At 48.3% G+C, this 21,532-nt stretch overlaps 1 protein-coding gene across 1 annotated transcript in view; it reads right to left on the minus strand.

The window, feature by feature from the left end:
* Positions 1-6,332: 6,332 nt before the first annotated feature.
* The window catches only part of LOC132685597 (scavenger receptor cysteine-rich domain-containing protein DMBT1), a gene marked incomplete at its 3' end in the record, with an annotated part of 48,019 nt that continues 32,819 nt past the window's right edge, over positions 6,333-21,532 (minus strand). Inside the window, exons 23-36 of the mRNA XM_060643045.3 lie at positions 19,302-19,343; positions 18,400-18,438; positions 17,859-17,891; positions 16,430-16,462; positions 16,250-16,288; positions 16,030-16,068; positions 15,584-15,622; positions 13,632-13,670; positions 12,845-12,883; positions 11,021-11,332; positions 10,368-10,409; positions 9,785-9,817; positions 9,074-9,249; positions 6,333-6,440 (exon numbers count right to left, since the gene is read on the minus strand). Of these exons, the coding sequence (XP_060499028.3) occupies positions 6,333-6,440; positions 9,074-9,249; positions 9,785-9,817; positions 10,368-10,409; positions 11,021-11,332; positions 12,845-12,883; positions 13,632-13,670; positions 15,584-15,622; positions 16,030-16,068; positions 16,250-16,288; positions 16,430-16,462; positions 17,859-17,891; positions 18,400-18,438; positions 19,302-19,343 (1,013 nt within the window). The remainder of the gene's footprint in view (positions 6,441-9,073; positions 9,250-9,784; positions 9,818-10,367; positions 10,410-11,020; positions 11,333-12,844; positions 12,884-13,631; positions 13,671-15,583; positions 15,623-16,029; positions 16,069-16,249; positions 16,289-16,429; positions 16,463-17,858; positions 17,892-18,399; positions 18,439-19,301; positions 19,344-21,532) is intronic.

Here is a 21,532-nt window from a genome sequence, read left to right on the forward strand (position 1 = left end):
TCTGGAGTTGGTGGCCTGGGTGTTAGCTCTTCCTCTTACCTGGTGGGTTACCTTCGCCGGGTTCACCTTCAGCCTTGATCTTCACAATTTAAAACAGAGAGGGTAAAACTGCCCCCCCCCACCCCCCACCCCGGAGTGTTGCAAGGATTAAACGAGAAAATGAGTTGCAGTCAGGGGCTGTCTGTGTTCCACGTGCCACCAGTGGTGATTACCCGTGGCCGGCCCCCCAAGTCCTGTCTTAGTACCTGCTTCCTCAGACCCCACCCGGTATTGACTGTCATGGCTCGGATCCCGGGAAACCACTTCTGATAGAGAGTATTGCGCACAGAAGGATTCCTGGGGAGTGTGCTTGCGATCAAGCCCTGAAAGGGGTGAGGGAAGGAGGACCCGGCAGGGGAGTTGGTGAGCGGAGAAGCGGTCGCAGCAGAAAGCCCCGTCAGCCCCCCAGGAGTCCTGGGCTGGGCCGGCTCTTCAGAGATGCCCCATGCCAAGGCTTGGTGCTCCGGCCATTACGTGCCTCCCTTGACCACTCGTGGTTGAAGCCAACGGATGGGGCTGAGGCAGCTGCCTTGAGCCGAGGGAATTCCTGCAGAGCAGTGGGGCCGAGAGCCATCAGCCACCAACACTCCCGGCAGCTTGAGGAATGAGTGATCCCATCTGAGGGAGATGTGGTGTCACACCAGAGCGGTCACTAGACTCACTTCCTAAAAGAGGATCTTCAGAATGTCTCATAGCGCTAAATTCTGACTCCATTACGCTGTATTCAAGACACGTGCCTAACAAGGTATGTCAGCAGGGCTAAGAGCAAATTGGGCAATGGAATATCAGCACGTGCAAACCAGATGGGGAGGGTCACCTCATTACCACTGAGCGGGATGGAACCCAGGCTGTCCATGTGACCTTGCTGCCTCCCCACTCCCCCCGGAAGGTGGAGTTGCCTTGTTACCTCTGGATGAGGGTTGAGGTCCTGGCTCTACCCAGAGTGGTGTTAAAGGGTGGGGTTGGAAGTCTAGTCTCCCCACCTGGTCTCCGCCTGACCTGGGGGGTGTTGGGGAGGCTCTGGTTACTGCCCAGAGGTGACACCACCCTGCGCAGGAGAGGGGAGATGTAAGGATCCTGAGGGCAGGTGAAAATCTAGGCTCCCCGCTTCACCTTCGTTGGCTGGGCTTGGGGTAGGGCCACAGTTTCACCCATGGTGCGTGGAGCCAGGTGGCTATTGTGTAAAAGTTCTCTGTCTTGCCTGGCTGCTCCTTTACCCGTCCTTTGGCTGGAGACAGCAGACTTCTCTTGGGGCCTTTTTGTCTGTACCCATTGGTGTTTCTGGGTTGCAGTTTTCTGTGAAGTGCATTTTGATCCAGAAAGCACAGGATGCTTAGCAGTGGCCATGGCTTTTACACTTCAGCGTCCCTAAGAATCACCTGGAATAGTTGTGGAAAGGGCCGCTTCCTGGCTTCTGTTAGCTGAGCCACAGCCAGAGAGCCTGGCTGGGAAGTTCACTGGCCCCTTATTTTTTTATTCTGAAAAGATCAGTCCTTTCAATGTCGATACTTTTCACGTTAGGCACCTGTTAGAAGTCCTAAGATGCTGAGTTTGGAAGCTGTTAGCCTCTCACTTCCTCAACACATTTGGATAGCTGCGGTTACTGGGCAGATAAGCTTTGGAAAGTAGAAACTCTAGCAGCTCACAGCTTACCTGGAAAACTCCTTAATTCATCTGAAGCCCTTGGGTGAAATCGATGCCCGATGCTAAAATCATGCGACTGAAGATGAAGCCACTGGGTGACAAATGATTAACTTCTGATTTAAAGATACGGTCTTCACCAGACTGACCAGTAATTACGTTTCGTCAACTTCTACTAGGTATAAGCAGGGAACATCATCAAAGTAAACGTCAGTAACCTATTTTTAGCAAGATGGTTGTCGATGAAGGGCACGTTTGAAATGAAACTGAGATGTTCCCCTTTGGAGGCAATGTCCGCCCTTGGGTCACTCGTCAGATTTTCATCTCTTGGGACTTCAGGGTTAGCTCCCAGGCTCCCCCAAACCCTGCCCTCCTCCCCGGGGGACTTGGCCATATTCATCCCATCTCATACTGCTATTTAATGACAATGAAAGGAAAAATCTCTTGGCCTTAAGGACTCATATTTCAAACGTTGCTGTTGAATATTTCTTGATAAGCAAAGAAAAAAACAATGGCCACGTCCAAAACTGTCTCTTTAAAGACTGAGCCTAGTGCAGACCTCTTTCTGTGATGACACAAAGAGAGCTTGGATAAAGTGGGTGCTGCCCTCCTTTCTCAGGAGGGTGTGGGACATACAAGCCTTTCTTTCTGTACTCTTCAGATTTCCTGTGTACTTTTTAGCTTTCCTATAAAGCTTTGAGGATCTGGGACACGGACTGAGTGTGTGGTAGCTCAGCAAGCAGTCACGGGTGGTTCGTGTGATTGTGTCTCAGACTCCCATTTGCTGTCAATGTCCAAGCTGTCGCCAAACCCAACAAAGCTGAGGCGCAATTTGTTCCCTTTGAAATGGGCAAAATGAGCTTGTTTTGAGTAAGTGATAACAAGTAAATGAGCAAATGACCTGTTTGATTCAACTGACCAGTTATTAGGGTTAAAAAAAAAAAAAACAGTGATTTCCTGACACTTAGTTTATTTTTCGTAAGACTCTTAGTGAGATCTGAAAAGAAATTCTCACATCACTCAAGGGACAGAAACAAAAAGATCCACCTACCAGCATCTGAACATTAAGGAGTCAATTAAAAAAAAAAATACCTTAAATTGGCTAATTTGATAGAGAGAGAACTCTGTTCTTGATAACATTTTGTGCAGTTAAGACAATGGTCACGTGCTTGGTAGTGAAGAATTAGAAAACGCAGCATCTCCGGCTGGCAAAGAGAGGGACAGCCTGGAAGTTTAGTAATCAGAGAAGGTTTATTTAGCAACAAACTTCAGAGAGAACTTCTTTAGCAGTTTCACCTGTCGCTGTGTGGACAACTTCTGATTTCTCAAACTTACTACATTGCGGAAGGGAAATAGACTTTGCTTTCTAATAACAGAATCATGTGAAAAGTGGAGAAATCAAACAAGGGTCTTGTTCTGACCCGTCCCTCTGTGGACTTCCAGTGGCCCCACCACTTGGAAATGCTCAGTCCGCCCTTCTGTGGTCTCTTTGGGGCCCACATCCCTCTTACTCCACTCTGCACAGCCCTGGGAGCAGCGGGAGGAATGGTCCCCCACTTTGCACACGGCGACCTCACACTGCAGATACACCACATCATAGCTGCTGAGAAAGTTGAAGGCGTTGAACTTGAACTGGGCCGTGTTCTTCTGGTGGGAGTGGAGGTTGACATAGCTTTTGTCTTTGATGCACCTGATAGAAGAAACCACCCCCAGCCACAAGGATTAACTTAAAGGATGGTGTGAATGCACCCCAACTCAAATAATCAGGCTTAGACTCAGACATATGAAGTCCAAACACACCTCTTGCCACTACCCACTCTTTCTTTTATGAAGAAACTTAAAATACTATTGTGAGTAGAAAAACCACTGTTCCTGACAGGTAACTGTGAAAGAAATACAACAAAAACCAAACAAGGTAATTAAATTCCAGCTAGAGCTGTTGCCTTCTGAAGCTCTGCTCTATTTTGCCCAAAGGGGAGGTTAAAGGTGGTGGTTGTCTTATTTGCAGGTGAATTTTGAGTATTTTAAAATGTGGGGGTTTTGTAGTTTCAAGTTTTTATTTAAATCCCAGTTAGTTACATACAGTGTAATATCAGTTTCAGTGCTCATCACAAGTGCCCTCCTTAATCGCTACCACCCGTCTAGCCCATCCCCCGCCCACCTCCCTCCATCAACTTTCAGTTTGTTCTCTATCATTAAGAGTCTGTTTTATGGTTTACCTCTCCGTCCCCCGTCCATCCTATGTTCATCTGTTTCATTTCTTAGATTCCACATGTGAGTGAAATCATATGGCATTTGTCTTTGACTGACTTATTTCACTTAGCCTTATACCCTCTAGCTCCATCCTTGTCATTGCAAATGTCAGGATTTCATTCCTTTTGATGAATCTTCTTTATCCATTTATCAGTCAATGGACATTGGGGCTCTTTCCAGAATTAGAATGTGTTTTGTAAACCCTAGTACAACCATGGAAAAAGTTAAGGAAAGAAGTATAAATGATACATCAAGAGAGGAGATAAAATGGAGTAATATAAAATGCTCCACTGAAACCAGAGAAGACAGCAAAAGGAGAATAGGGGTAGAAACAAAGAATAAATGCACCAAATAGAAAATAGTTACCAATATGGTAGATTTTCATCCAACTATATCAGTAATCACTTTAAATGTGAGTGTTCTAAATATGACCATTTAAAGATGCAGACTGCCAGAGCAGATAAGACAAAAGCAACACTAACAAAAAACCCCAAGTTCCAACTAATAACTGTCTATGACACCCATCTTAAAGATAAAGACATAGAAAAATGAAAAGCAAAGGAATGGAGAAAGATTTAGCATGCTAATACTAACCAAAAGAAAGCTGGAGTAGCTATATTAATTTGAAACAAAACAGAGTTCAGAGCCAGGACAATGATCGCAGATGAAGAGGAATACTGCATAATGATAAAGAGACCAGCCCTCCAAAAAGACACAACAACCCTTAATGAGTATACATGTAACAACGGAGCATCAAAATGCGTGAGACAAAAACTAATAGAACTGCAAAGAGAAATCTACAAATCCACGGTGATGGCTGGACACTCTAACAACCCTCTGTCTGTAATTGACAGAACCAGCAGGCAGAAAATCAGGAAGGATTTAGATGACCTAAAAAGCACCATCAATCAGCTAGACTAACAGCCATCTCCAGACCACTCCATCCAACACCAGCAGAACACAACTCTTCTCAAGCCTGCATGGAATATTCACCGAGATAGACCACATTCTGGACCATAACCCACACCTTAGCAAATTTAAAGAAAAGAAATCGCACAAAATGTATCTTCAGATCACAATGGAACGGAACTAGAAATCAAAAACAGAAAGGTTGCTGGAGAACTCCTATTTGGAAATCAAACACACTTCAAAGTAACCTGGAGGTAAAAGAAAAAGTCTCCAGAGAAATGTAAAGAATATTTCGAACTAAGTGAAAATGAATATACAATTCACCAAAATCAAATAAATCAAATGCACGTGTTGGAAATGAAGAAAGATGTAGAATCCACCTTAGGAAATTAGAAACAGAAGAGCATCTTAAACCTAAACAAGCAGAATTGGGAGAATGTCGGCTGTTAAAATTCTGGCACCAAACTGTGTCTCTCTCCTTGATCTATTTGTGAGGAGAATGGAAAGGGAAGAGCTTTCTCACTCCGAGACCCAGTGCGGTTCAATGCCACACCTGTGCACTTCCCATGCTATAGGTCATGCCACCCATGCACAGCGCTACGTCTTGCCCCTCCCCCTGTCTTTTGGAAACAGGTACCACGATGATGCGCCCCATGTGGCTCTCACCACTTTGAAGCTGCCACCAGTAAGTGATAGGGTTTTGTTGTCTTGCACCGGTCACCAATGGCCCATCTCTAAGTGTTTGCTCCTGTTAGGGGGCAAGGGAGCTATGAAGGCAAACAACATACCCAAGTTCTAACTTGGCGAATTTGTTGCTTAATCAAAACAGCCATAGTGAATCTCACCACTATAAGAGTTTAGGCTGAGAAGACGCGCCAGCCCATCAGGGTAGATCAGATGCCTGAGAGCCTGAACCACAAATAGGGAGTGTAATAAAGTCATAAAACACAGAGGGAAGGGAGGCACAGGTATGAAAGGGTGAGATGGGACAGCAGAGTCCAGGACAGCAGGGCCTTTGCCCAAGACTCTGGGGATTCAAGGGACGTTGTCCAGGCTTCCTATAACTATATGTCTCCAGCTGAGATCAGAGGGACGGTAGGGGCCCGACTCTGCCTCTGGGGCATAACGAGGACTATTTTGCACCATGTTATGACTTAGATCTACAGAGAGGTCACAGGAATGCCACCTGAATATAACAGTCAACCCTAGAAGGGCTTCTATGTTCCTTACCCGTGCCGGATCAAATCGTACTTGACAGTCGTAAAATCACGGGGATCTGGAGAAGCCACACAGGTATCCACAAAGAGCCTCAGGCTGGGGTCGGGGCTCTGGAGTGTGACCTGGAGGAAGACCGCTTTCCTCTGTCTGGCATAGTGTGGCCCCAGGCTGATGGGCGACTCGAGGAAGGATATGGACACATCATAGCCGACGCTCTCCCTTGGGACGTCAGCCCCAGGACTGATGTCAACTGCAGATGGGCCATCCGCCCTGCAGGTGAACTTCAGCTGAGGCACCTTGTGCCGCACGATGACTCGGCCAGGGTGGCCCCGTGTTCGGCTTCTGATGGAGTTGGAGTAGCTGAGGGAGCCGAGACTTTCCTGGGAGGACGAGAGGGGAGGTTCTGGCCAGTGCTCCTGGCTCCCTGACAAGCACCTTCCTACACCGGCAGAGGCCTCTCCACACACCTGCTGGGTGCCAGTCGGCCGGTGAGCTGGAGGCAGGGGGCCTCGGGGCTGCCTCCCGTGGTACCTAGTGCCACGGCGGAGTGACGTAGCACTTCAGGGAGCACGCAAGGAGCCCCGGTGTGTGAGCCTGCCCTCCCTTCTTCCCTCCTGTGAGGGCCAAGCTGTGCTGGTATGAGGCGGGGCAGGGGGTCCATGCTGGCTACCCGGCGCTCTCTCCACCCAATTCCTGCACACGTGCCCCCCCCTCAGCCCGGGTATTCTCAGCCAGGCACGGACCATGGCCCACTGTGCTTTTCTCCTCTCTTCCAGCCCCTCTCTTCGCTTGGCCCCAGAGGGGTTCTGGCTCCCTGTGAGCTGGGCGCCTGGCCCTGCTCGCCTTGAGTCTCAGCCTTGTCCTTCAAATCCAACAGGACTCGAAGGGCTAAGGGGGTGCTGAAGACTACTGTGCGAGGTGCCGTCGCCTCTGGCAGCCTCCTCCCCACAGCCCTGTGTGCCGTCCAGAGACTCAGCCCGCCCAGCGACGTGGATTGCAGGAAGCCTCTGCGTGTGTGACTCAGATGCTTGATGTCCGCCTGGGAACCCTCCAAGGACCGCCCCGTCAGCTCAGACCAGGTCTGCCTTTCTATTTATTTATTTAAAAAAAATTTTTTTAACGTTTATTCGTTTTTTAAGAGAGCGTGAGTGAGGGAGGGGCAGAGAGAGAGGGAGTCACAGAATCCAAAGCAGGCTCCAGGCTCTGAGCTGTCAGCACAGAGCCCTACATGGAGCTCGAACTCACAAACCGTGAGATGGTGACCTGAGCCAAAGTCAGACGCTCAACCGACTGAGCCACCCAGGTGCCCCCCGCCTTTTTAGACCTTTCCTTTCCTACTCATCTCCCTGCCCCTTCCCAGCCTCCATTATGACATTTTAATACAACAAAGATACTCTTCACGTTCTGCACGCTTTATCCATGAAAACAGACATTTTTTTCTTTGTGCCCCGAAGAAACAGTGTCTCCCTTGTCCCTTGACCTGATGCACAGCTTAGAGAAAAAGCTAAACTCCATGACTGCATGGTCCTGCCCCTTCCAACCTGACCTTGGGCTTCCCGGTGCTGACTCCTCGAGTCTCTTCCTCAAGCCCTCCAAGTTTGCTGCTGCCCCGGGGGGCCTCGTCACTAGCCCCCCTGCACGGAGCATGCCCCCTGTTCCTTTACCTGGCTCCGTCTCCTTATTCAGGCCTCAGCTCCTTGGCCACCCTATTCGAAGTGGCCTTCCTTCCACCCCACATCATCCCCTATTCTCTTCCTTGTTTTGCCATCTTAAGGTCTGTGAAATGATTCTCATATGTGTGTTTGTGCAGTGCCTCCTTCTCGAATGTGAGAGCTGTGGAGCACGGCCCCTGTCTCGTTGGCCGCTGTGTCCTCAGCACCTAGAAGGTTTGCTTATTCCCTGACTCTGCAGTCACACACAGGACCTTCCTGTGGCAGTGTTTTCGCCGTGGGTGGTCTGGGACTGGCCATCACCCCAAGTGGTTCCTGACCTGTGGTGTCCTCTGGCCCCAGTGCTGTAGGAGCTAGGCCAGCCGGGGCCACAGAGGACACTGCCAGGGTCCTCCCTGATGGCCTAGAAGCTTCCGGGGTGCCTGCCACGCAGACACCGGGGGGCTTCCGGCACGGCCCCTGGGGCAGAAACCTCTGAGGTAAAAACTGGAAGGTTCAGAGCAAAAAGGATAAGGACGACCGTGGGTCTGCACAACCAACTAGACAAAATGTGAAGTATGGAGTGAAGCGGTCACTTGGCGTCATGCAGGCTATTGGAATGAATCAAACCTCCAGCAATGCCAAATGTTTGCTGTTTCGTGTTTCTAAATACTGATACAAAGGAAGAGAGGAATAGCATGGAGACTGTGCTGTGTAACGTGGTACATTGATGGTACATTGTTAGGTATGCTGAGAAAAGTGCGATTTTGTAGTTGTGCACTCTTTGCTTGTTTCCTTAACTTCAGTGACATTGTCTCGTGAAATAAGCTGGTGGTTAAGGAAAATGAGACAGACATACACATTTCATTATACCCAAATGTCTATGCTTTCTAGATTGGGGAATACAGCTAGCTGTCTTGTTAGAATGCACCAGTCAGATCATTTGTCCTCTCCCATGCCCAGCACCATAGCGTGCACATAGTAGGTGTGCACTAACGGTGAATAAAGAAGCAAGTTGTGGAAAATGCTCAGCTTTGGAGCTAAAAGAACAGCACCCATCATCCATCCATCCATCCATCCATCTATCCATTCATCCATCTGTCTATTTACCCACCCATCAGTCCATCAGCACTCAGCACTTATTACCGTGTATTCCAAATTCAGTACATACTGTAAATTCCCAAAAGGAAGGAAAACTTCAGACAAATTAGTGAGTGCTCCAGGTCTCACTGAATTCAGAAACAAAATCATGGCCGTGCCTTTCTTCTGGCCCTGCCAGGTTTTTAACAGGTGGTTGAATTTTCCAAATCTCTCTCCTTGGCCTCCGTCCACAGAAGGGTACCACCACCCCGTCAGTTTCTTACCTGTCTGACGGTGCCACAGTGACCATAGGGAATGTTGAAGATCAGATAGCGCCCCGTGACGTGGGGACGACACAGCTCATCATTTAAGTGGATGTCCCAGGAGGAGTAGCCCAGCCTCCGGAGATAACCTCGGTCAATGGTGACTTGGAAGAGGTGAGGCAAGCAGGAGAGCCAGGCTGCAGGAGGAGGAGCATGGGGAGAAGCTCACAAAGACGATTTGGTACACTGGGCGCGTCGGTCCGGGACATGGGTGCGTGCTTACTTTATAAAGCATGGACAGTACCTTGCGCCCGGGGGCTGCCTCAGCTCCCATCACCCCCCACCCTTGACTTGACTTCCGCTGATTTTATTTATATCCTCTCTTTTCCAAAAAGTCACACCATATCGTGGGAGTCTTATACACACAGCACGTGTCCCACGTGCCGAGAGTCAGAGCCTTGTCTATAGATTTAGAGAACGGCCCATTTCCCATGTTGAGGACACCCGAGGCTGAATGTACATCTATCTGAGGCAAGGGCGTGGGAGCAAAGAGGGAGGGGGCATAGGTGTTAAGAGGCTTCTTCCCCAGCCTCCTGAAGCCCGGCGAGTAGATAGAGATGTGAGAGATCTCGGTGGAGACAGAAGCTGGTGCCCCCTCAAAACCCGTTCTCTCTCCCGGGGACAACTGCTGTCCTAGTTCCGCCTTCCCGCAGCTTAGAGGGGAGGGCTTACCGTTGTCTTTGGGTACAGCAGAGGCAGCCAGGCCTGGTGAGAAGCAAACGTCAGCCGTGCAATATGGAGGAGGAGGGTGTAGGCAGCAGTAGAACATGCAGTGCCGGGAAATGGGCTCATTCTGTTGAGCTACGGAAGCTGGAGCACCATGGCTTGAGAGTACTCCAAGCAATGGGAAGGGAAAGCGGGCCCAGAACCTCCCGATGGAGCAGGAGGGAGGGATCCCGGTGTGCGTGAAGAAGCGTTGAGAGTACGGGTGTCATCAACACCAAGAGAATAGTAAATACAGGGCTTTGCAGATTATAAACACCATCCCATGAGTGAATTCGGGCTGGTGTCCCTTCCCATGCACAGGACATGCTCGGAATCTCAGGCCGGGAAGTAGGCAGTTCATAGCCATCGAAGGCCTCCCCAGCACAGAAGCAAAGCGGGACAGTCACCTGTGGCTAGGGTCCTGGCCAGGAAGCACGGCTGGCCAGATTCACTCAACCCCTTCTGATACTTTTGGCCCCACACCTTTGATCCTTCGGTAGCTGTACCCAATCAACCCTGGTGTATAATCCAAGAATGGAAAACGAATTACCCTTGCCAGTGGGTCCGCCGACAGCAGGAGGCATGGCTGGAACTGTGAGCAGACACGATGAAAGTCAGGGTCTGGAAGATAGGATCCCAAGACCCCAGGGGACTCATACTCTATGGCTCTCTGCGGGACTGTTAGTCTCAGGGGGACTCTGATAGTTTTTCTATTTGTGATCCATTTCTGTGCAAAACAAGAGTAACTCCCACATAAAGATAAGAGCAATAGACTGATTCTTTGGTTTGCCTGTTAAAAAACTAAGGATGGAACAGACAAAGGGGCTCGGACTTGTTCACCAAATCTGAGAATTCCGTAACTCTCTGAGATTTCCCCGGGTAAATGTAGGACAGATATAAGAAACTACTACTCCACCCCAAACAGGGTCCAGCTATGGAGGCCAGAATGCCAAGAGGGGTATCGGGTGGTAATAAAAAGTACTACAGGAAAGGCAGAGGCCAAATCTTGGGTGAGAGGGACATGCCAGCCGACATTCTGACTTCCGAGGGCCAGGTCAGGGTGAAGAAGGGTGTCCACCTAGGACTGTGCCCTCACATGCGCCCTTGCTATCCCAGCAGCCTGGGCCTTGGCCTTAGGAACGCGGGCGGAAGAAGAGGGACGGAGCCCCGGGGACAACCCCGATCGCCGACGCGCTGCGGCACCTGCGCAGACCACGCCCGCATCCTCCCGGTGGCGACAGTTGTGGCGCGTCCAGCCCGAGTGGCCGCAGCGGCCCAGCGTGTCCTCGGTGCCTGTGCAGCGCACGTCGTCCAGCAGGATGGGCCCCGAGCCCGGGCCGAAGCGGCCGCGCCCCGGGGCGGCGAGCGCGGGGCCGCAGCGCAGCAGGCGACACACGACGCGGGCGTCCCTGATGTCCCAGTGGTCGTCGCACACCGTGCCCCACATGCCCTGGTGGCGGACCTCGACCCGGCCCTCGCAGCGGCTGCGCCCGCCCGCCAGGCGCAGGGGAGAGTCTGCGGGAGGAGAGAGAGAGCGAAACAGGGGGTCGCGGGGGTGACAGGTGCGACAGATGCCCTCGTTGCCCCGCTCGTGTCATTTGCAGTGGAAGAGATGACACTGCGGGGAACTTCACTACGCTAGGCGGTGCTGCCTTCTGTCTCTCGCTCCCTCCTTCCCGTCCCCCCCACCCCCTGCACTCTCTCATAGAAAAGTCAAACCCGAATTAACCGAAGGCCGCAGACAATGGCGGATATTGTCAGCCTAGTTGCCCAGACACGTGAGAATGTAATCGTCACACAAAAGTACCAAGACCCCAAAGAAAACAAAATGGCAAACCCCTCAAATCTTTGGAGTAAAATTATTGAGGCACTGCTGTGGCTTAGCAAACAACATCTGTCCAGTGGAATTCCTTTTACTCTGGATGAATAAAAGCCAACCCTTGAATTGCACAAAGTGTATTGTGTGGCCTGGCTGTTCCACTCGCAGGTGTTTGCTCAAGATAAAGGAAACAGATGTGCGTCGGAAGATTTGTGCGTAGCAGAATTCTCCACCATCCACACATGTCCACCAGCGGGAGAGGGGATGAATACATTGCTGACTACCCACACCGTGGAATATTACTAAGCAATAAAAAGGAACGGAATGCCAATGTAAGGAACCATATAGACAAATCTCAAAAACAATTTGTTAAGCAAAAGAAAGCAGACGCAGAAGAGCACGTATTATTTGATCCCATTGATAGCGATTCTAGAAAAACAAATCTGACCTACAGTGGCAGAAAGGAGACCAGTGGTCAGTCGCCTGGGGGATTTGCTGCAAAGGGACATGAAGGAACTTTTGGGGGTGATGGGAAGGTTCTAGATCTTGATTCCGGTGGTGGTGGTGGTTACATAGGTGTATACCTTAGAAAAACCTATAGATGTTTGCAACTTACTGTGTATCATTATAGGTCAAAAGAAGGTGACTTAAAGAAGTAAAAGTAATTTTAAAAATCTAGAGTGTTAGTGGTTCCATACCCATAGATGTGTGTAAAATGATTTGTCTTCATATAAGAGGGGTTGCTAGCAACTGTTTTCCAACTTCCTGCTCTGTTTGGCCCATAGAAGATGCTTAGTGAATGTTAATAAATACCACTGGCTGCGGTTTCTCTGTGACTGCAGTGTCCTGGTTTAGGATAGTTGCTGTCTCCTTATGCAAGTGGTTGCTGTGATACTGGACCAAGATAACCATGCTTGGCTGAACTATGAATAAAGGCAAGTATCTTTTGGGTCAGGCCTCAGGAGGTGAATTTGGGGCTCCTGCCCCACAAAGGTATGTGTAGACATAGACATAGACATAGACATTTGCATATATATTTACATATGCATATATATTTACATATACATTTACATACACATATATGTCTATTACTCATAAAAGGTTTCTGTAAGGAGCAGGAACTTTGAAAAAAAAAAAAAAGAATTACGATCCTAACAGTACTGATAATGATTTGATAATTTAAGTGCTTAGGAACAAACAAAAATTACCAGGCAAAGGGATCATGTCTTCACCAGTTGAAATTGTAACTGTTAACAAAGAAAACCTGAGCTTAAAAAAAACACATATCCTCAAAGTCACATATTTATATTCAAAGCTGAAAAAGACCCACACATTTTCTGGAGGTTCAGAGACTAATAGTTTTGTTTGAGTTTCTGCTTAGGTTTAGGTGCAGAAATACCATCCACCAAGTTTTATTTTTTTTATCAAAATGTAACAAGTGGTGCTTATTCTCCAAAAGGAAAATAATTTGCTGAATGGGCACAAAAGAAGCCTTATAAATATACTAAATTTTTATAGGAAAAATGTAAAAGTATTAGATTTTGTAGGAAAAATGTTTATGGGGGCTGAAAATGAAATGGAGAAAACCCATCAGATTTCTCAGAAATGTTTTTTGATAAGAGAAAGATCAAGGCTCCTGGGTGGCTCAGTCAGTTAACTGGCTCAGGTCACGATCTCATGGTTCATGAGTTTGAACCCCACGGTTCATTCACATCGGGCTCTCCGCTGTCAATGTGGGGCCCGCTTCAGATGCTCTGTCCCCCTCTCTCTCTGCCCCTGCTCCTCTCACTCTCTCTCTCTCTCTCACAAAAATAAATAAACTTAAAAAAATATTTAAAAAACCAGAAAGATAATATTTGAGAGGTGTAATTCCATATGAAAATATACAGAGGGAAGCAAGGTAGGAAAAGTAACAATGGATTTTATGATAGAATATGGTTGTATAAATAACTATGAGACGAAGAGTTAATCTAGCAACAGGCATATGATCTTTACCAGGTGATGATGTCGCTTTTGTTGAAATCAGGTGTAAGGCTGCCGAAACAAAAAAGAGAGATTTTTTTCCGGTGAAAAGAAAGCATTAAGGTTGGATGCAGTGGAATTTTATGCAGTGGACTGCCAGCTTATGAAAATAAGCCTGATCCATAAGCTGTATATAATACAATCCACCTGCTTATTTATCTTGTGGACTCACACATCCAGGAGTGAAATGATTTATGAGCGGTTGGCATTTTGCAGGACAGATGAATAAATCCCATTTAGAGCGTCCAGGATGTGTCGTATAATTCGCACCTCAAATCCCTACAGCAGCTGCTCCAGGGAAGTATCATCAGTGTGTCAGAGATGAGGAAGTTGAGACCCAGAGGGCTTGTATGACATGCCCGGGGCATCCTCAGTTCTGACCTGGGAGGCCCCGAAGCATAACCCTTTCCGCAGCACTCTGCCCTTCGGGAGCATGAAATGTGGGAGTTGCATTCACTCTGCCTGCTCTGGGGTGAAGGGGGATGAGGGGGAAGGAAGGGAATGATCTGATGGTTACCACATCTGCCCTCACACTCCCAGGGGCAGGAAGTGATTGTGCTGTCACGCTTTTGTAAAGGTGTGTGATGCCACTTAATCTGCATGAAAAGCAGCCCAGTTCCCGTGAAACCGGGTCTGCAAAGAAAAACTCATCTCATGTGAGGTCAAGAGTCAGTGAGAAGTACGAGTGAAGGATTCTTCTGCCAAAAGTGAGGTCATGATGAGGGCAGGGAAAGGAGGAAGTGAGGAAGGGAGGGATGGAAGGAGGCAGGGAGAACTCTCCCTAAGTGGAAGCGAGAGGAAAGTCCTAAGCTTGGCTTCACTGCCTTTTGCACCATTATGCCTTCAAAGTAACCAGGACTTGAAAAGAAAGGAAACAGAACAAAAGAAAGCGATAGGCCTTGCTACTCAAGAGGTCGGCATCAGACGGATCGAATGTGGAGTCACACAGGCAGATTCATCGGCAAAGACTGGGAGCAGAAAGGACCTTGGCTGGGAGCTGGGATCCCCAGCTTGCTCAGTGACTGCTGTGGACTCAGTTATGTCCCCTCAAAATTCACATGTCAAAGCCCTAACTCCCAGTGTAGCTGTATTTGGAGATGGGGCCACTGAGGAAGTAGTCAAGGTTAAGTGAGGTCATAAGGGGAGGCCCTGATCTGATAGGATTAGCGTCCTTATAAGAAGACATACCAGAGCTCCCATTCTCTCCCTCTCTCTCTGTCTCTCTCCCCGTCAGGGAGCACACACTGGGGAAGGGAAGGCCCTGTGAGGGCACAGCGAGAAGGTGGCCATCTTCAACCCAAGGGAAGACCCTCACCAGACGCCGACCCTGCCGGCACCTTCATCTCGGACTTCTAGAACTGTGGGAAGTAAGTCTTTGCTGTTTAAGCCGCACAGTCTGTGGTATTCAGTTATGGCTGCCTGAGCTAGGACAGTGGCAAGTGTCCTCCTTCTCAGGGCCTCCTTTTCCTCCAAAGCGAGAGTAGTGGTTTAGCATTTTACTCCTCGAGGGCGGTCGCTGACCAACCGGCAGCATCGTCTGGGAGCCCGTGAGAAATGCAGAATCCAGACTCCACCCTGGAGCCACTGAATCCGAATCTGCGTTTTAACAAGTTCTTCAGGCCACTCACGTGCACGTCAACATTTGAGGTTTGCTGCCGTGGGTCATCTCTAAGTATCCTCCAGGGTTGACCCTTGACGCCCTTTTATCCTAGTCATCCCGTCCTCACATCTGCCTTCGCCGTGTTCGGAATCAGAGCCACTTTTGGGGTAGCGGTCTGGAGCTTCCCTACCACCCCCACCCCCCATCTCCCCTGACCTCTCCTGGGAAAAACAGGAAGTGTTTCCTCTGGGTGTGTAAGTCCTGCTGGGCTGGGGTTTCTCAGGAAGTCATTCACGAGGGCTGCCGCAAAGAGCAGAGAGCATACCTGGTGAAGAGGTCTCCTCTTCCCGAGTGGGACTTGTGTCTGCAACCAAAGAAGAGTGAAAAGAAAATAGAATGTTTTGATTGGAACAGCAGTGTGGTAGAAAGTGGAATTGCGTACGGGGAGAGCCAACACGATCACAGTCCAGTTGTCTCGCATTTGCGTGTGCCGGGTGGGTCAAAGCCTCACCTGTAACACAACACACACCACCGAGCAAGTGGAGTGTGGAGCCCCCGCCCTCGCCTCCCATGGGTCAGGGCGACAATGAGAGGGCGTTCCCCAGTGTAGGGACCACTCTGTGTCTACGGATGTGTGAACCGAACACAAAGCTGGGACTTGGGGGCTTATACCACGGGCAAAATATTCGGTACACAGGTTCATTTGTCCAACAGAAAGAAGGAGAGTTGGTCACATTTAACTTAAGAAATGTGACAGGCAGAAAACATTACCAGAGGGCGGGTCCACTTCTGTGGAGGCTGAAGATATATCTGTATATGGACAGAGAGAATAGGACACTTGAAACCGAGAGAAAAGACACTTCAGTGTGTCTTTTCATTCAGTTTACTTTGTGGTCAAAGTGGTCATGACGTGAGCTCGTTTTCTAAACAGAACAAGGCAAGTCAGAAGCTGGCCTCATTAATTTAAACAGCACAACGAGAGAGACTTTACCAGGTGGAGAGGTCACTTCCACTGAGGTTGAAGAGGTATCTGTAGAAAAAGAGGAGAAACCTAAAACCAGTGCAGAGGACTCCTGAGGCTATGTTGGGGATAAATTTCCATGGAACAACCTAGTCCGATGAATGGAACCCCAAGAAGAGGCACTTAGTGGGGCAGGAGACAGTGTTTTACCTGGTGTGGAGGTCATGGTGGTTGCGACTGAAGCTGCAAGTCAACAAAAATAACAGACAATATGACAGCCATATCAGGCATATGTTCTTAAGACACAGGACACATAAAGGAGGCTGTTGTAATCAGTATGAGTGGCCTGACTTGTCTTCCTGCTTTTCAGACAGAGGCAATGGCGGGGCATTTCTAGATCCGCCATTGCCTCTAGGCCCCCTTCTACTCGTTGGGTCTCCATTCCTTTGGCCCACCCTTTACTCCTCCCCTTGGAGAAGATGGACGTTACCTGCTCAGAGGACAACAACCATCGGTCCAAATTTCTCCCGATATGGGCTAATCTAACAAAGGTTCTGCAAATGGAGGGCTTTCTTTGCCCGGTCCTCCGTCCTCTCCTCAAATGGTTGGAAGGTAGTGACACAGGAAAGGGGGACCTCTATAGACCGGAACTTTCTCCAGGAGGGCTGTCCCAAGATCTACACTTCAGTCTAAGTCCATTTGCCTCTTGTATTACGAGTTGCCCTCAGTAAAAAAGGCCATTTTTGGTGTTAACTCTGGTGTTTTATTTAATTGCTTTAGCACCTAGAGTAGGGGAGAGCACCCTCTTTATTGTGCCCCCCACAAATAAACCTTTAACACTCTATATGTAAAATTGTTAAACCCAAAGTCACACCAGGAGCTCCTCAGATAATTGCAACCAGCATCACTCAAGATCTATTGTACAAGAGGGGTGTTACTTGTTACCTTGCTCAACTCTCTATCCCTTAGGACCTTGGCACAGAGCCTGACACAAATTTACCCTCCCTGAATGCTGGATGAATGTCTAAGGGGGATCAGCCAAAGCCATGGCTGAACTCCCCACCATTCTTGAAATACCCACTTTGCGGTTGGTCTCCAGGAGAAACTCTTGCCATGGACAGTTGACATTAGACCGCCAGTCAGTCCAGTGGATGACTTATTTTGGAGTTTGGCTGAATTGGCTGAACTAATCTATCCGTTGGTCCATGCAGTTAGCTGGGCTGCCCAGAATTCATTCACCATCAGGGAATATAGAGGTGGCCTATGTGAGTCAGGTCAATATAAGCGTACTTAAAAACTAAAGAATGAGGGACGCCTGGGCGGCTCAGTCAGTTAAGCGTCTGACTTCAGCTTAGGTCATGATCTCGTGGTGAGTTCGAGCCCCGCGTCGGCTCTGTGCTGACAGCTCAGAGCCTGGAGCCTGCTTCGGGTTCTGTGTCTCCCTCTCTCTTTGCCCCTCCCCATGCTCGTGCTGTTTCTCTCTCTCAAAAATAAATAAACATTAAAAAAAAAAAAAACTCCAAAGAATAAGATAATTTGATCAGGACCTACACAGTTGTGTAATGAGCTCCCTGGAAAATCACATAAGATTATTTATAGCTAGTAAGGTGGCTAGGACCCAAAATAACATCAGCATTACCTGTTAAGGTGGTTCCAGTAATACGAAAAGATCCTGGAAAGAAGAAAAGGCAGTTGGTCAAAACCTGCCTAATGGCAAAAATAATTGTACAGTTAACCTGTTTCCTTCTCTCTGTCCCTGGAGCATAGCGATCATGGACTTCGTTTATTTGATCAACAAATTTTGATTCATCCACCTATGCTGTGGCAGGCACTGTGCCAGGTGCTGGAGAGAAACAATAAAGAAAACTAGATGGGACTCCTGCTCGGTAACAGTGCTGCTGTGACAAGCGCTATGAAGGAGAAATACGTGATGCTCTGAGAACCTGTGACAGGTGATCTCACCTGGCCAGAGAGGTCCCCCCTCTGTCTCCCCGAGAGGCACCACCACCTCATGCCTGGCACAGGGTCTGGCCCACCCTGAGCACTCTGCTCAAAGGCAGTGACCACCTTATGCCTCCCTCACTCCCCCACCAGGGTGTCCTGGCATTGGCCCTGGTGACGTGGCCCAGGCAGTCTTGCTGCCCCATCTGCCTACATTTGCAGGGGGCAGAGGGCATTACCAGGTGAAGATGTCGCTTCTGCTGAAGTAGAAATTGCGCCTAAATATGGAACACAAACAGGAAAGTCAGCCAACGGAAAGATTTTATGCATTTTCCGATTGTGCACAGTTCCGCCTTTCCTATGATCTCGTTGCCCTGGTTTTGTTGTTGGTACAACTCAAGTGTGGGGACTAGTCATTTCCCAACCTCCTGAATAAAAGTTAATGTGCCCAAAGTAAAACACGGGAGCTGTTATACAGGAAAACTTTACTGAAATGAAGCACAGTTCCCTGTCCTGTCCTTCTAAACAGAAGACATTTGTCATATTCTAACCTGCACGATTCAGGCTCATGAGGAAGAGACCACTGTTGTTCAGGCTTGTCATACAGAGGTGTGCCAAAGGATGCTGAGGTTAGTGGGCATTTTCGCTCCGTATCGGGACATTAAGCAAGTCTAGTGACATTTAATGGGTTTCTGAACACTTCTCTGGCCGTCAGACTGTTGGCATTTCCTGCAATTGCCTCTGTCGTTGTTCTATATAATCATCTCTTCTCCCTCCCCATCCCCAGTCCCCTCCCCAGTTTGTTGTTTCTTATAATACACAGTCAGTGGGGAGACCAGATAGTCAGTTGTGTGTGTGTGTGTGTGTGTGTGTGTGTGTGTGTGTGTGTAGTAAGAACAACAGGTTTAGTGGACACCCCCATGTGTACTCAAACACTTTACTTGAGCTTGAATGTTGGGACCTAAACTTGGCTGCGTGGAGGCCCTTTTTGTCTATTTCTGGATTCTAGTCACTTTTCCAAGGGGTTAATTCAGCCAAGTGACCCCTGCAAAACACTAAAAGTGTCCTATCTAAGTAGAATGTCGACACAGCGATATTCCCTAAAGGCAGTAAGAGGACAAATCAGCAGAAAACTTGTTACCAGTTCCAAGGGCCGAATCGGTGGCTGAAACGGAGGTAGGAACTGTCAAGACAAGCACAATTTAAGGACGTTTTAATTAAATATCATCCTTGTCAATCAAGTTCATTGGTAAATAATTTTAAAAAGTCACCCTGTTTACAAATTATGCCCCAGCCGTGCTCATATTTGATTATGCTCTGTCCTATTTGATTTCCCTATTACTTGTGTACTAAGTTAAGGGGAGTAAATAACGAGGAAGGTGGTACTTAGGTCCGGGACTCAAGACACCTGGCTTCTAGTTGCTGCTCTTTGTATAACCAAGCATGTGACTTTGAAGGGCTAATGCACAGACCAGTAGCATCTGCATCATCTTGTTTGAAACACAGACCCTCAGGACCCACCCCAGAACTACCGAATCAGAGTCTGCATTTTAAAAGATCTCTAGGTGATTTATACACATGTCGAAGTTCTAGAGGCACCAAGCAACTAAACTGGAGATGACCTCTAGGCCCGGAAATAATTGGCACAGGCCACGAAGAAACCAGACAGCATTGCCCCCGTAAAGGGGTCCCTTTCCTGCTCAACCCTGGACAATTGATGCCTTGCCAAAATTCATGCTAGCACTTCCTCTCCTCTGGGTTTTTCATAAAAGCTTGAACTTGGACTTTTATATGAAATTGCCCATTTTAAAAAGGTGGTATTAAAAGAAAAGTAAATATTGCATAAGCAAAACTCTGTTGTCTGAATCAAAACCCCTCCCTGGGTCAGAACTGGCCCACAGCCTACTTGTTTGTGATTTCAGCTCTGAACAGTCTCTAAGGTTTCTTCCAAATCTTGAAAAAAAAAATGCTATACTGAGATGGTGCCATATTGAACTTGACCCTTCCCGAGAGACCTCACAGCTGATTCTCACAGATCCAACAAAGAGAGAAATTGATTTCATTGTCTGATTTTCTTCGAGGTCAGTCTCTACCAAGCCTGGCAGAGGACTCTGAGATTTAGGAGATACAGACCATGAGCTACTTTCGTGACTGTTTATCATCAAAGAAAACTTGAGTGAATTGGTTTGTTTTGAGATGGTATTTCTTGAACTTCCTTAGCCTATCTTGAGCAGCTCAAGCCGTAGAATGATCCCCAAAGTCCCCAACAGGGAAGTTTACAAAAAGACACATGTGTTGCTTAAATTAGAGAGCCAGCCCAGACTCAGCAGATGGTAGCACACACATTCCTTAGGAGCGTGACTACCAAGCTCCTGTCACTATGTGCCTCCACCAGTGTCTGCCACCCAATCCCCGGGACAAGCTTCCTCCTCCTGTTCTACAGAAGAAGAAACCTAAGCCCTGGGAGATAAGGGGGCTGGCCCACTGTCACCCAATTGGTTAAGGCTAGAGCCAGAACAGAGGGCCAGATTCTTGGGCTCCAAATTCTGTGATGCTGCATTTCTACTCATAAGGTTTCAGTGGTCAAAGAAAGTTGAGAAACACTGGGTCAAGCCAACTTTTAAAAAAGATCTTTAACTACAGGACTTGTCAGAGACTTTAGTGGGCTAACAGACTAGGAATCTTCAAGAGAAGGATATGGCATTTCCTCAACTTATTTAGCCATGCAAATTATTTTTTAAATTTGCATATGACTGGATTGGTGTACGACATTCTGAAACATATGAGAGTTGTGGCCCTCTGTTATTTTCTGAAAATGCAGATCGCAGGGATAGCTGTACCCACGATGCCCGAAGTCCCGTGCTGTTAAAAAATGTGGGGCGCCTGGTGGCTCAGTCGGTTGAGCATCCGACTTCGGCTCAGGTCATGATCTCATGGTTCGTGGGTTCGAGCCCCGCGTCGGGCTCTGTGCTGACAGCTCGGAGCCTGGAGCCTGCTTCAGATTCTGCGTCCTCCTCTCTCTCCACCCCACCCCTGCTTGTGCACTGTCTCTCGCTGTCTTTCAAAAATGAATAAACATTAAAAAATTTAAAAAAAATGAACTCACTGAATTCCCAGTGTGTGAATCTAAAGAGGCTCAATTCACTATAACTTGACCTCAGAGACCTGCAGTTATACTAAGAGCCAAGGGAACAAACCAGGCATATGGCGTCCTACATACCTATGAAAGGTACGTAAGCACCGTCTGCCCAGTTTACTAAGCATTCGGTGAATATGTGAGCACCTTATGGCAGTGTGATATGAGCTTGATATTTCATTTCTGGTGATGCATAAACTTTAACCCTCACGGTATGTGAGGCCATCTAGCCATCT

Source organism: Panthera onca, chromosome D2 (assembly GCF_046562875.1).
Source record: "Panthera onca isolate mPanOnc1 chromosome D2, mPanOnc1 haplotype 2, whole genome shotgun sequence".
NCBI lineage: Eukaryota > Metazoa > Chordata > Mammalia > Carnivora > Felidae > Panthera > Panthera onca.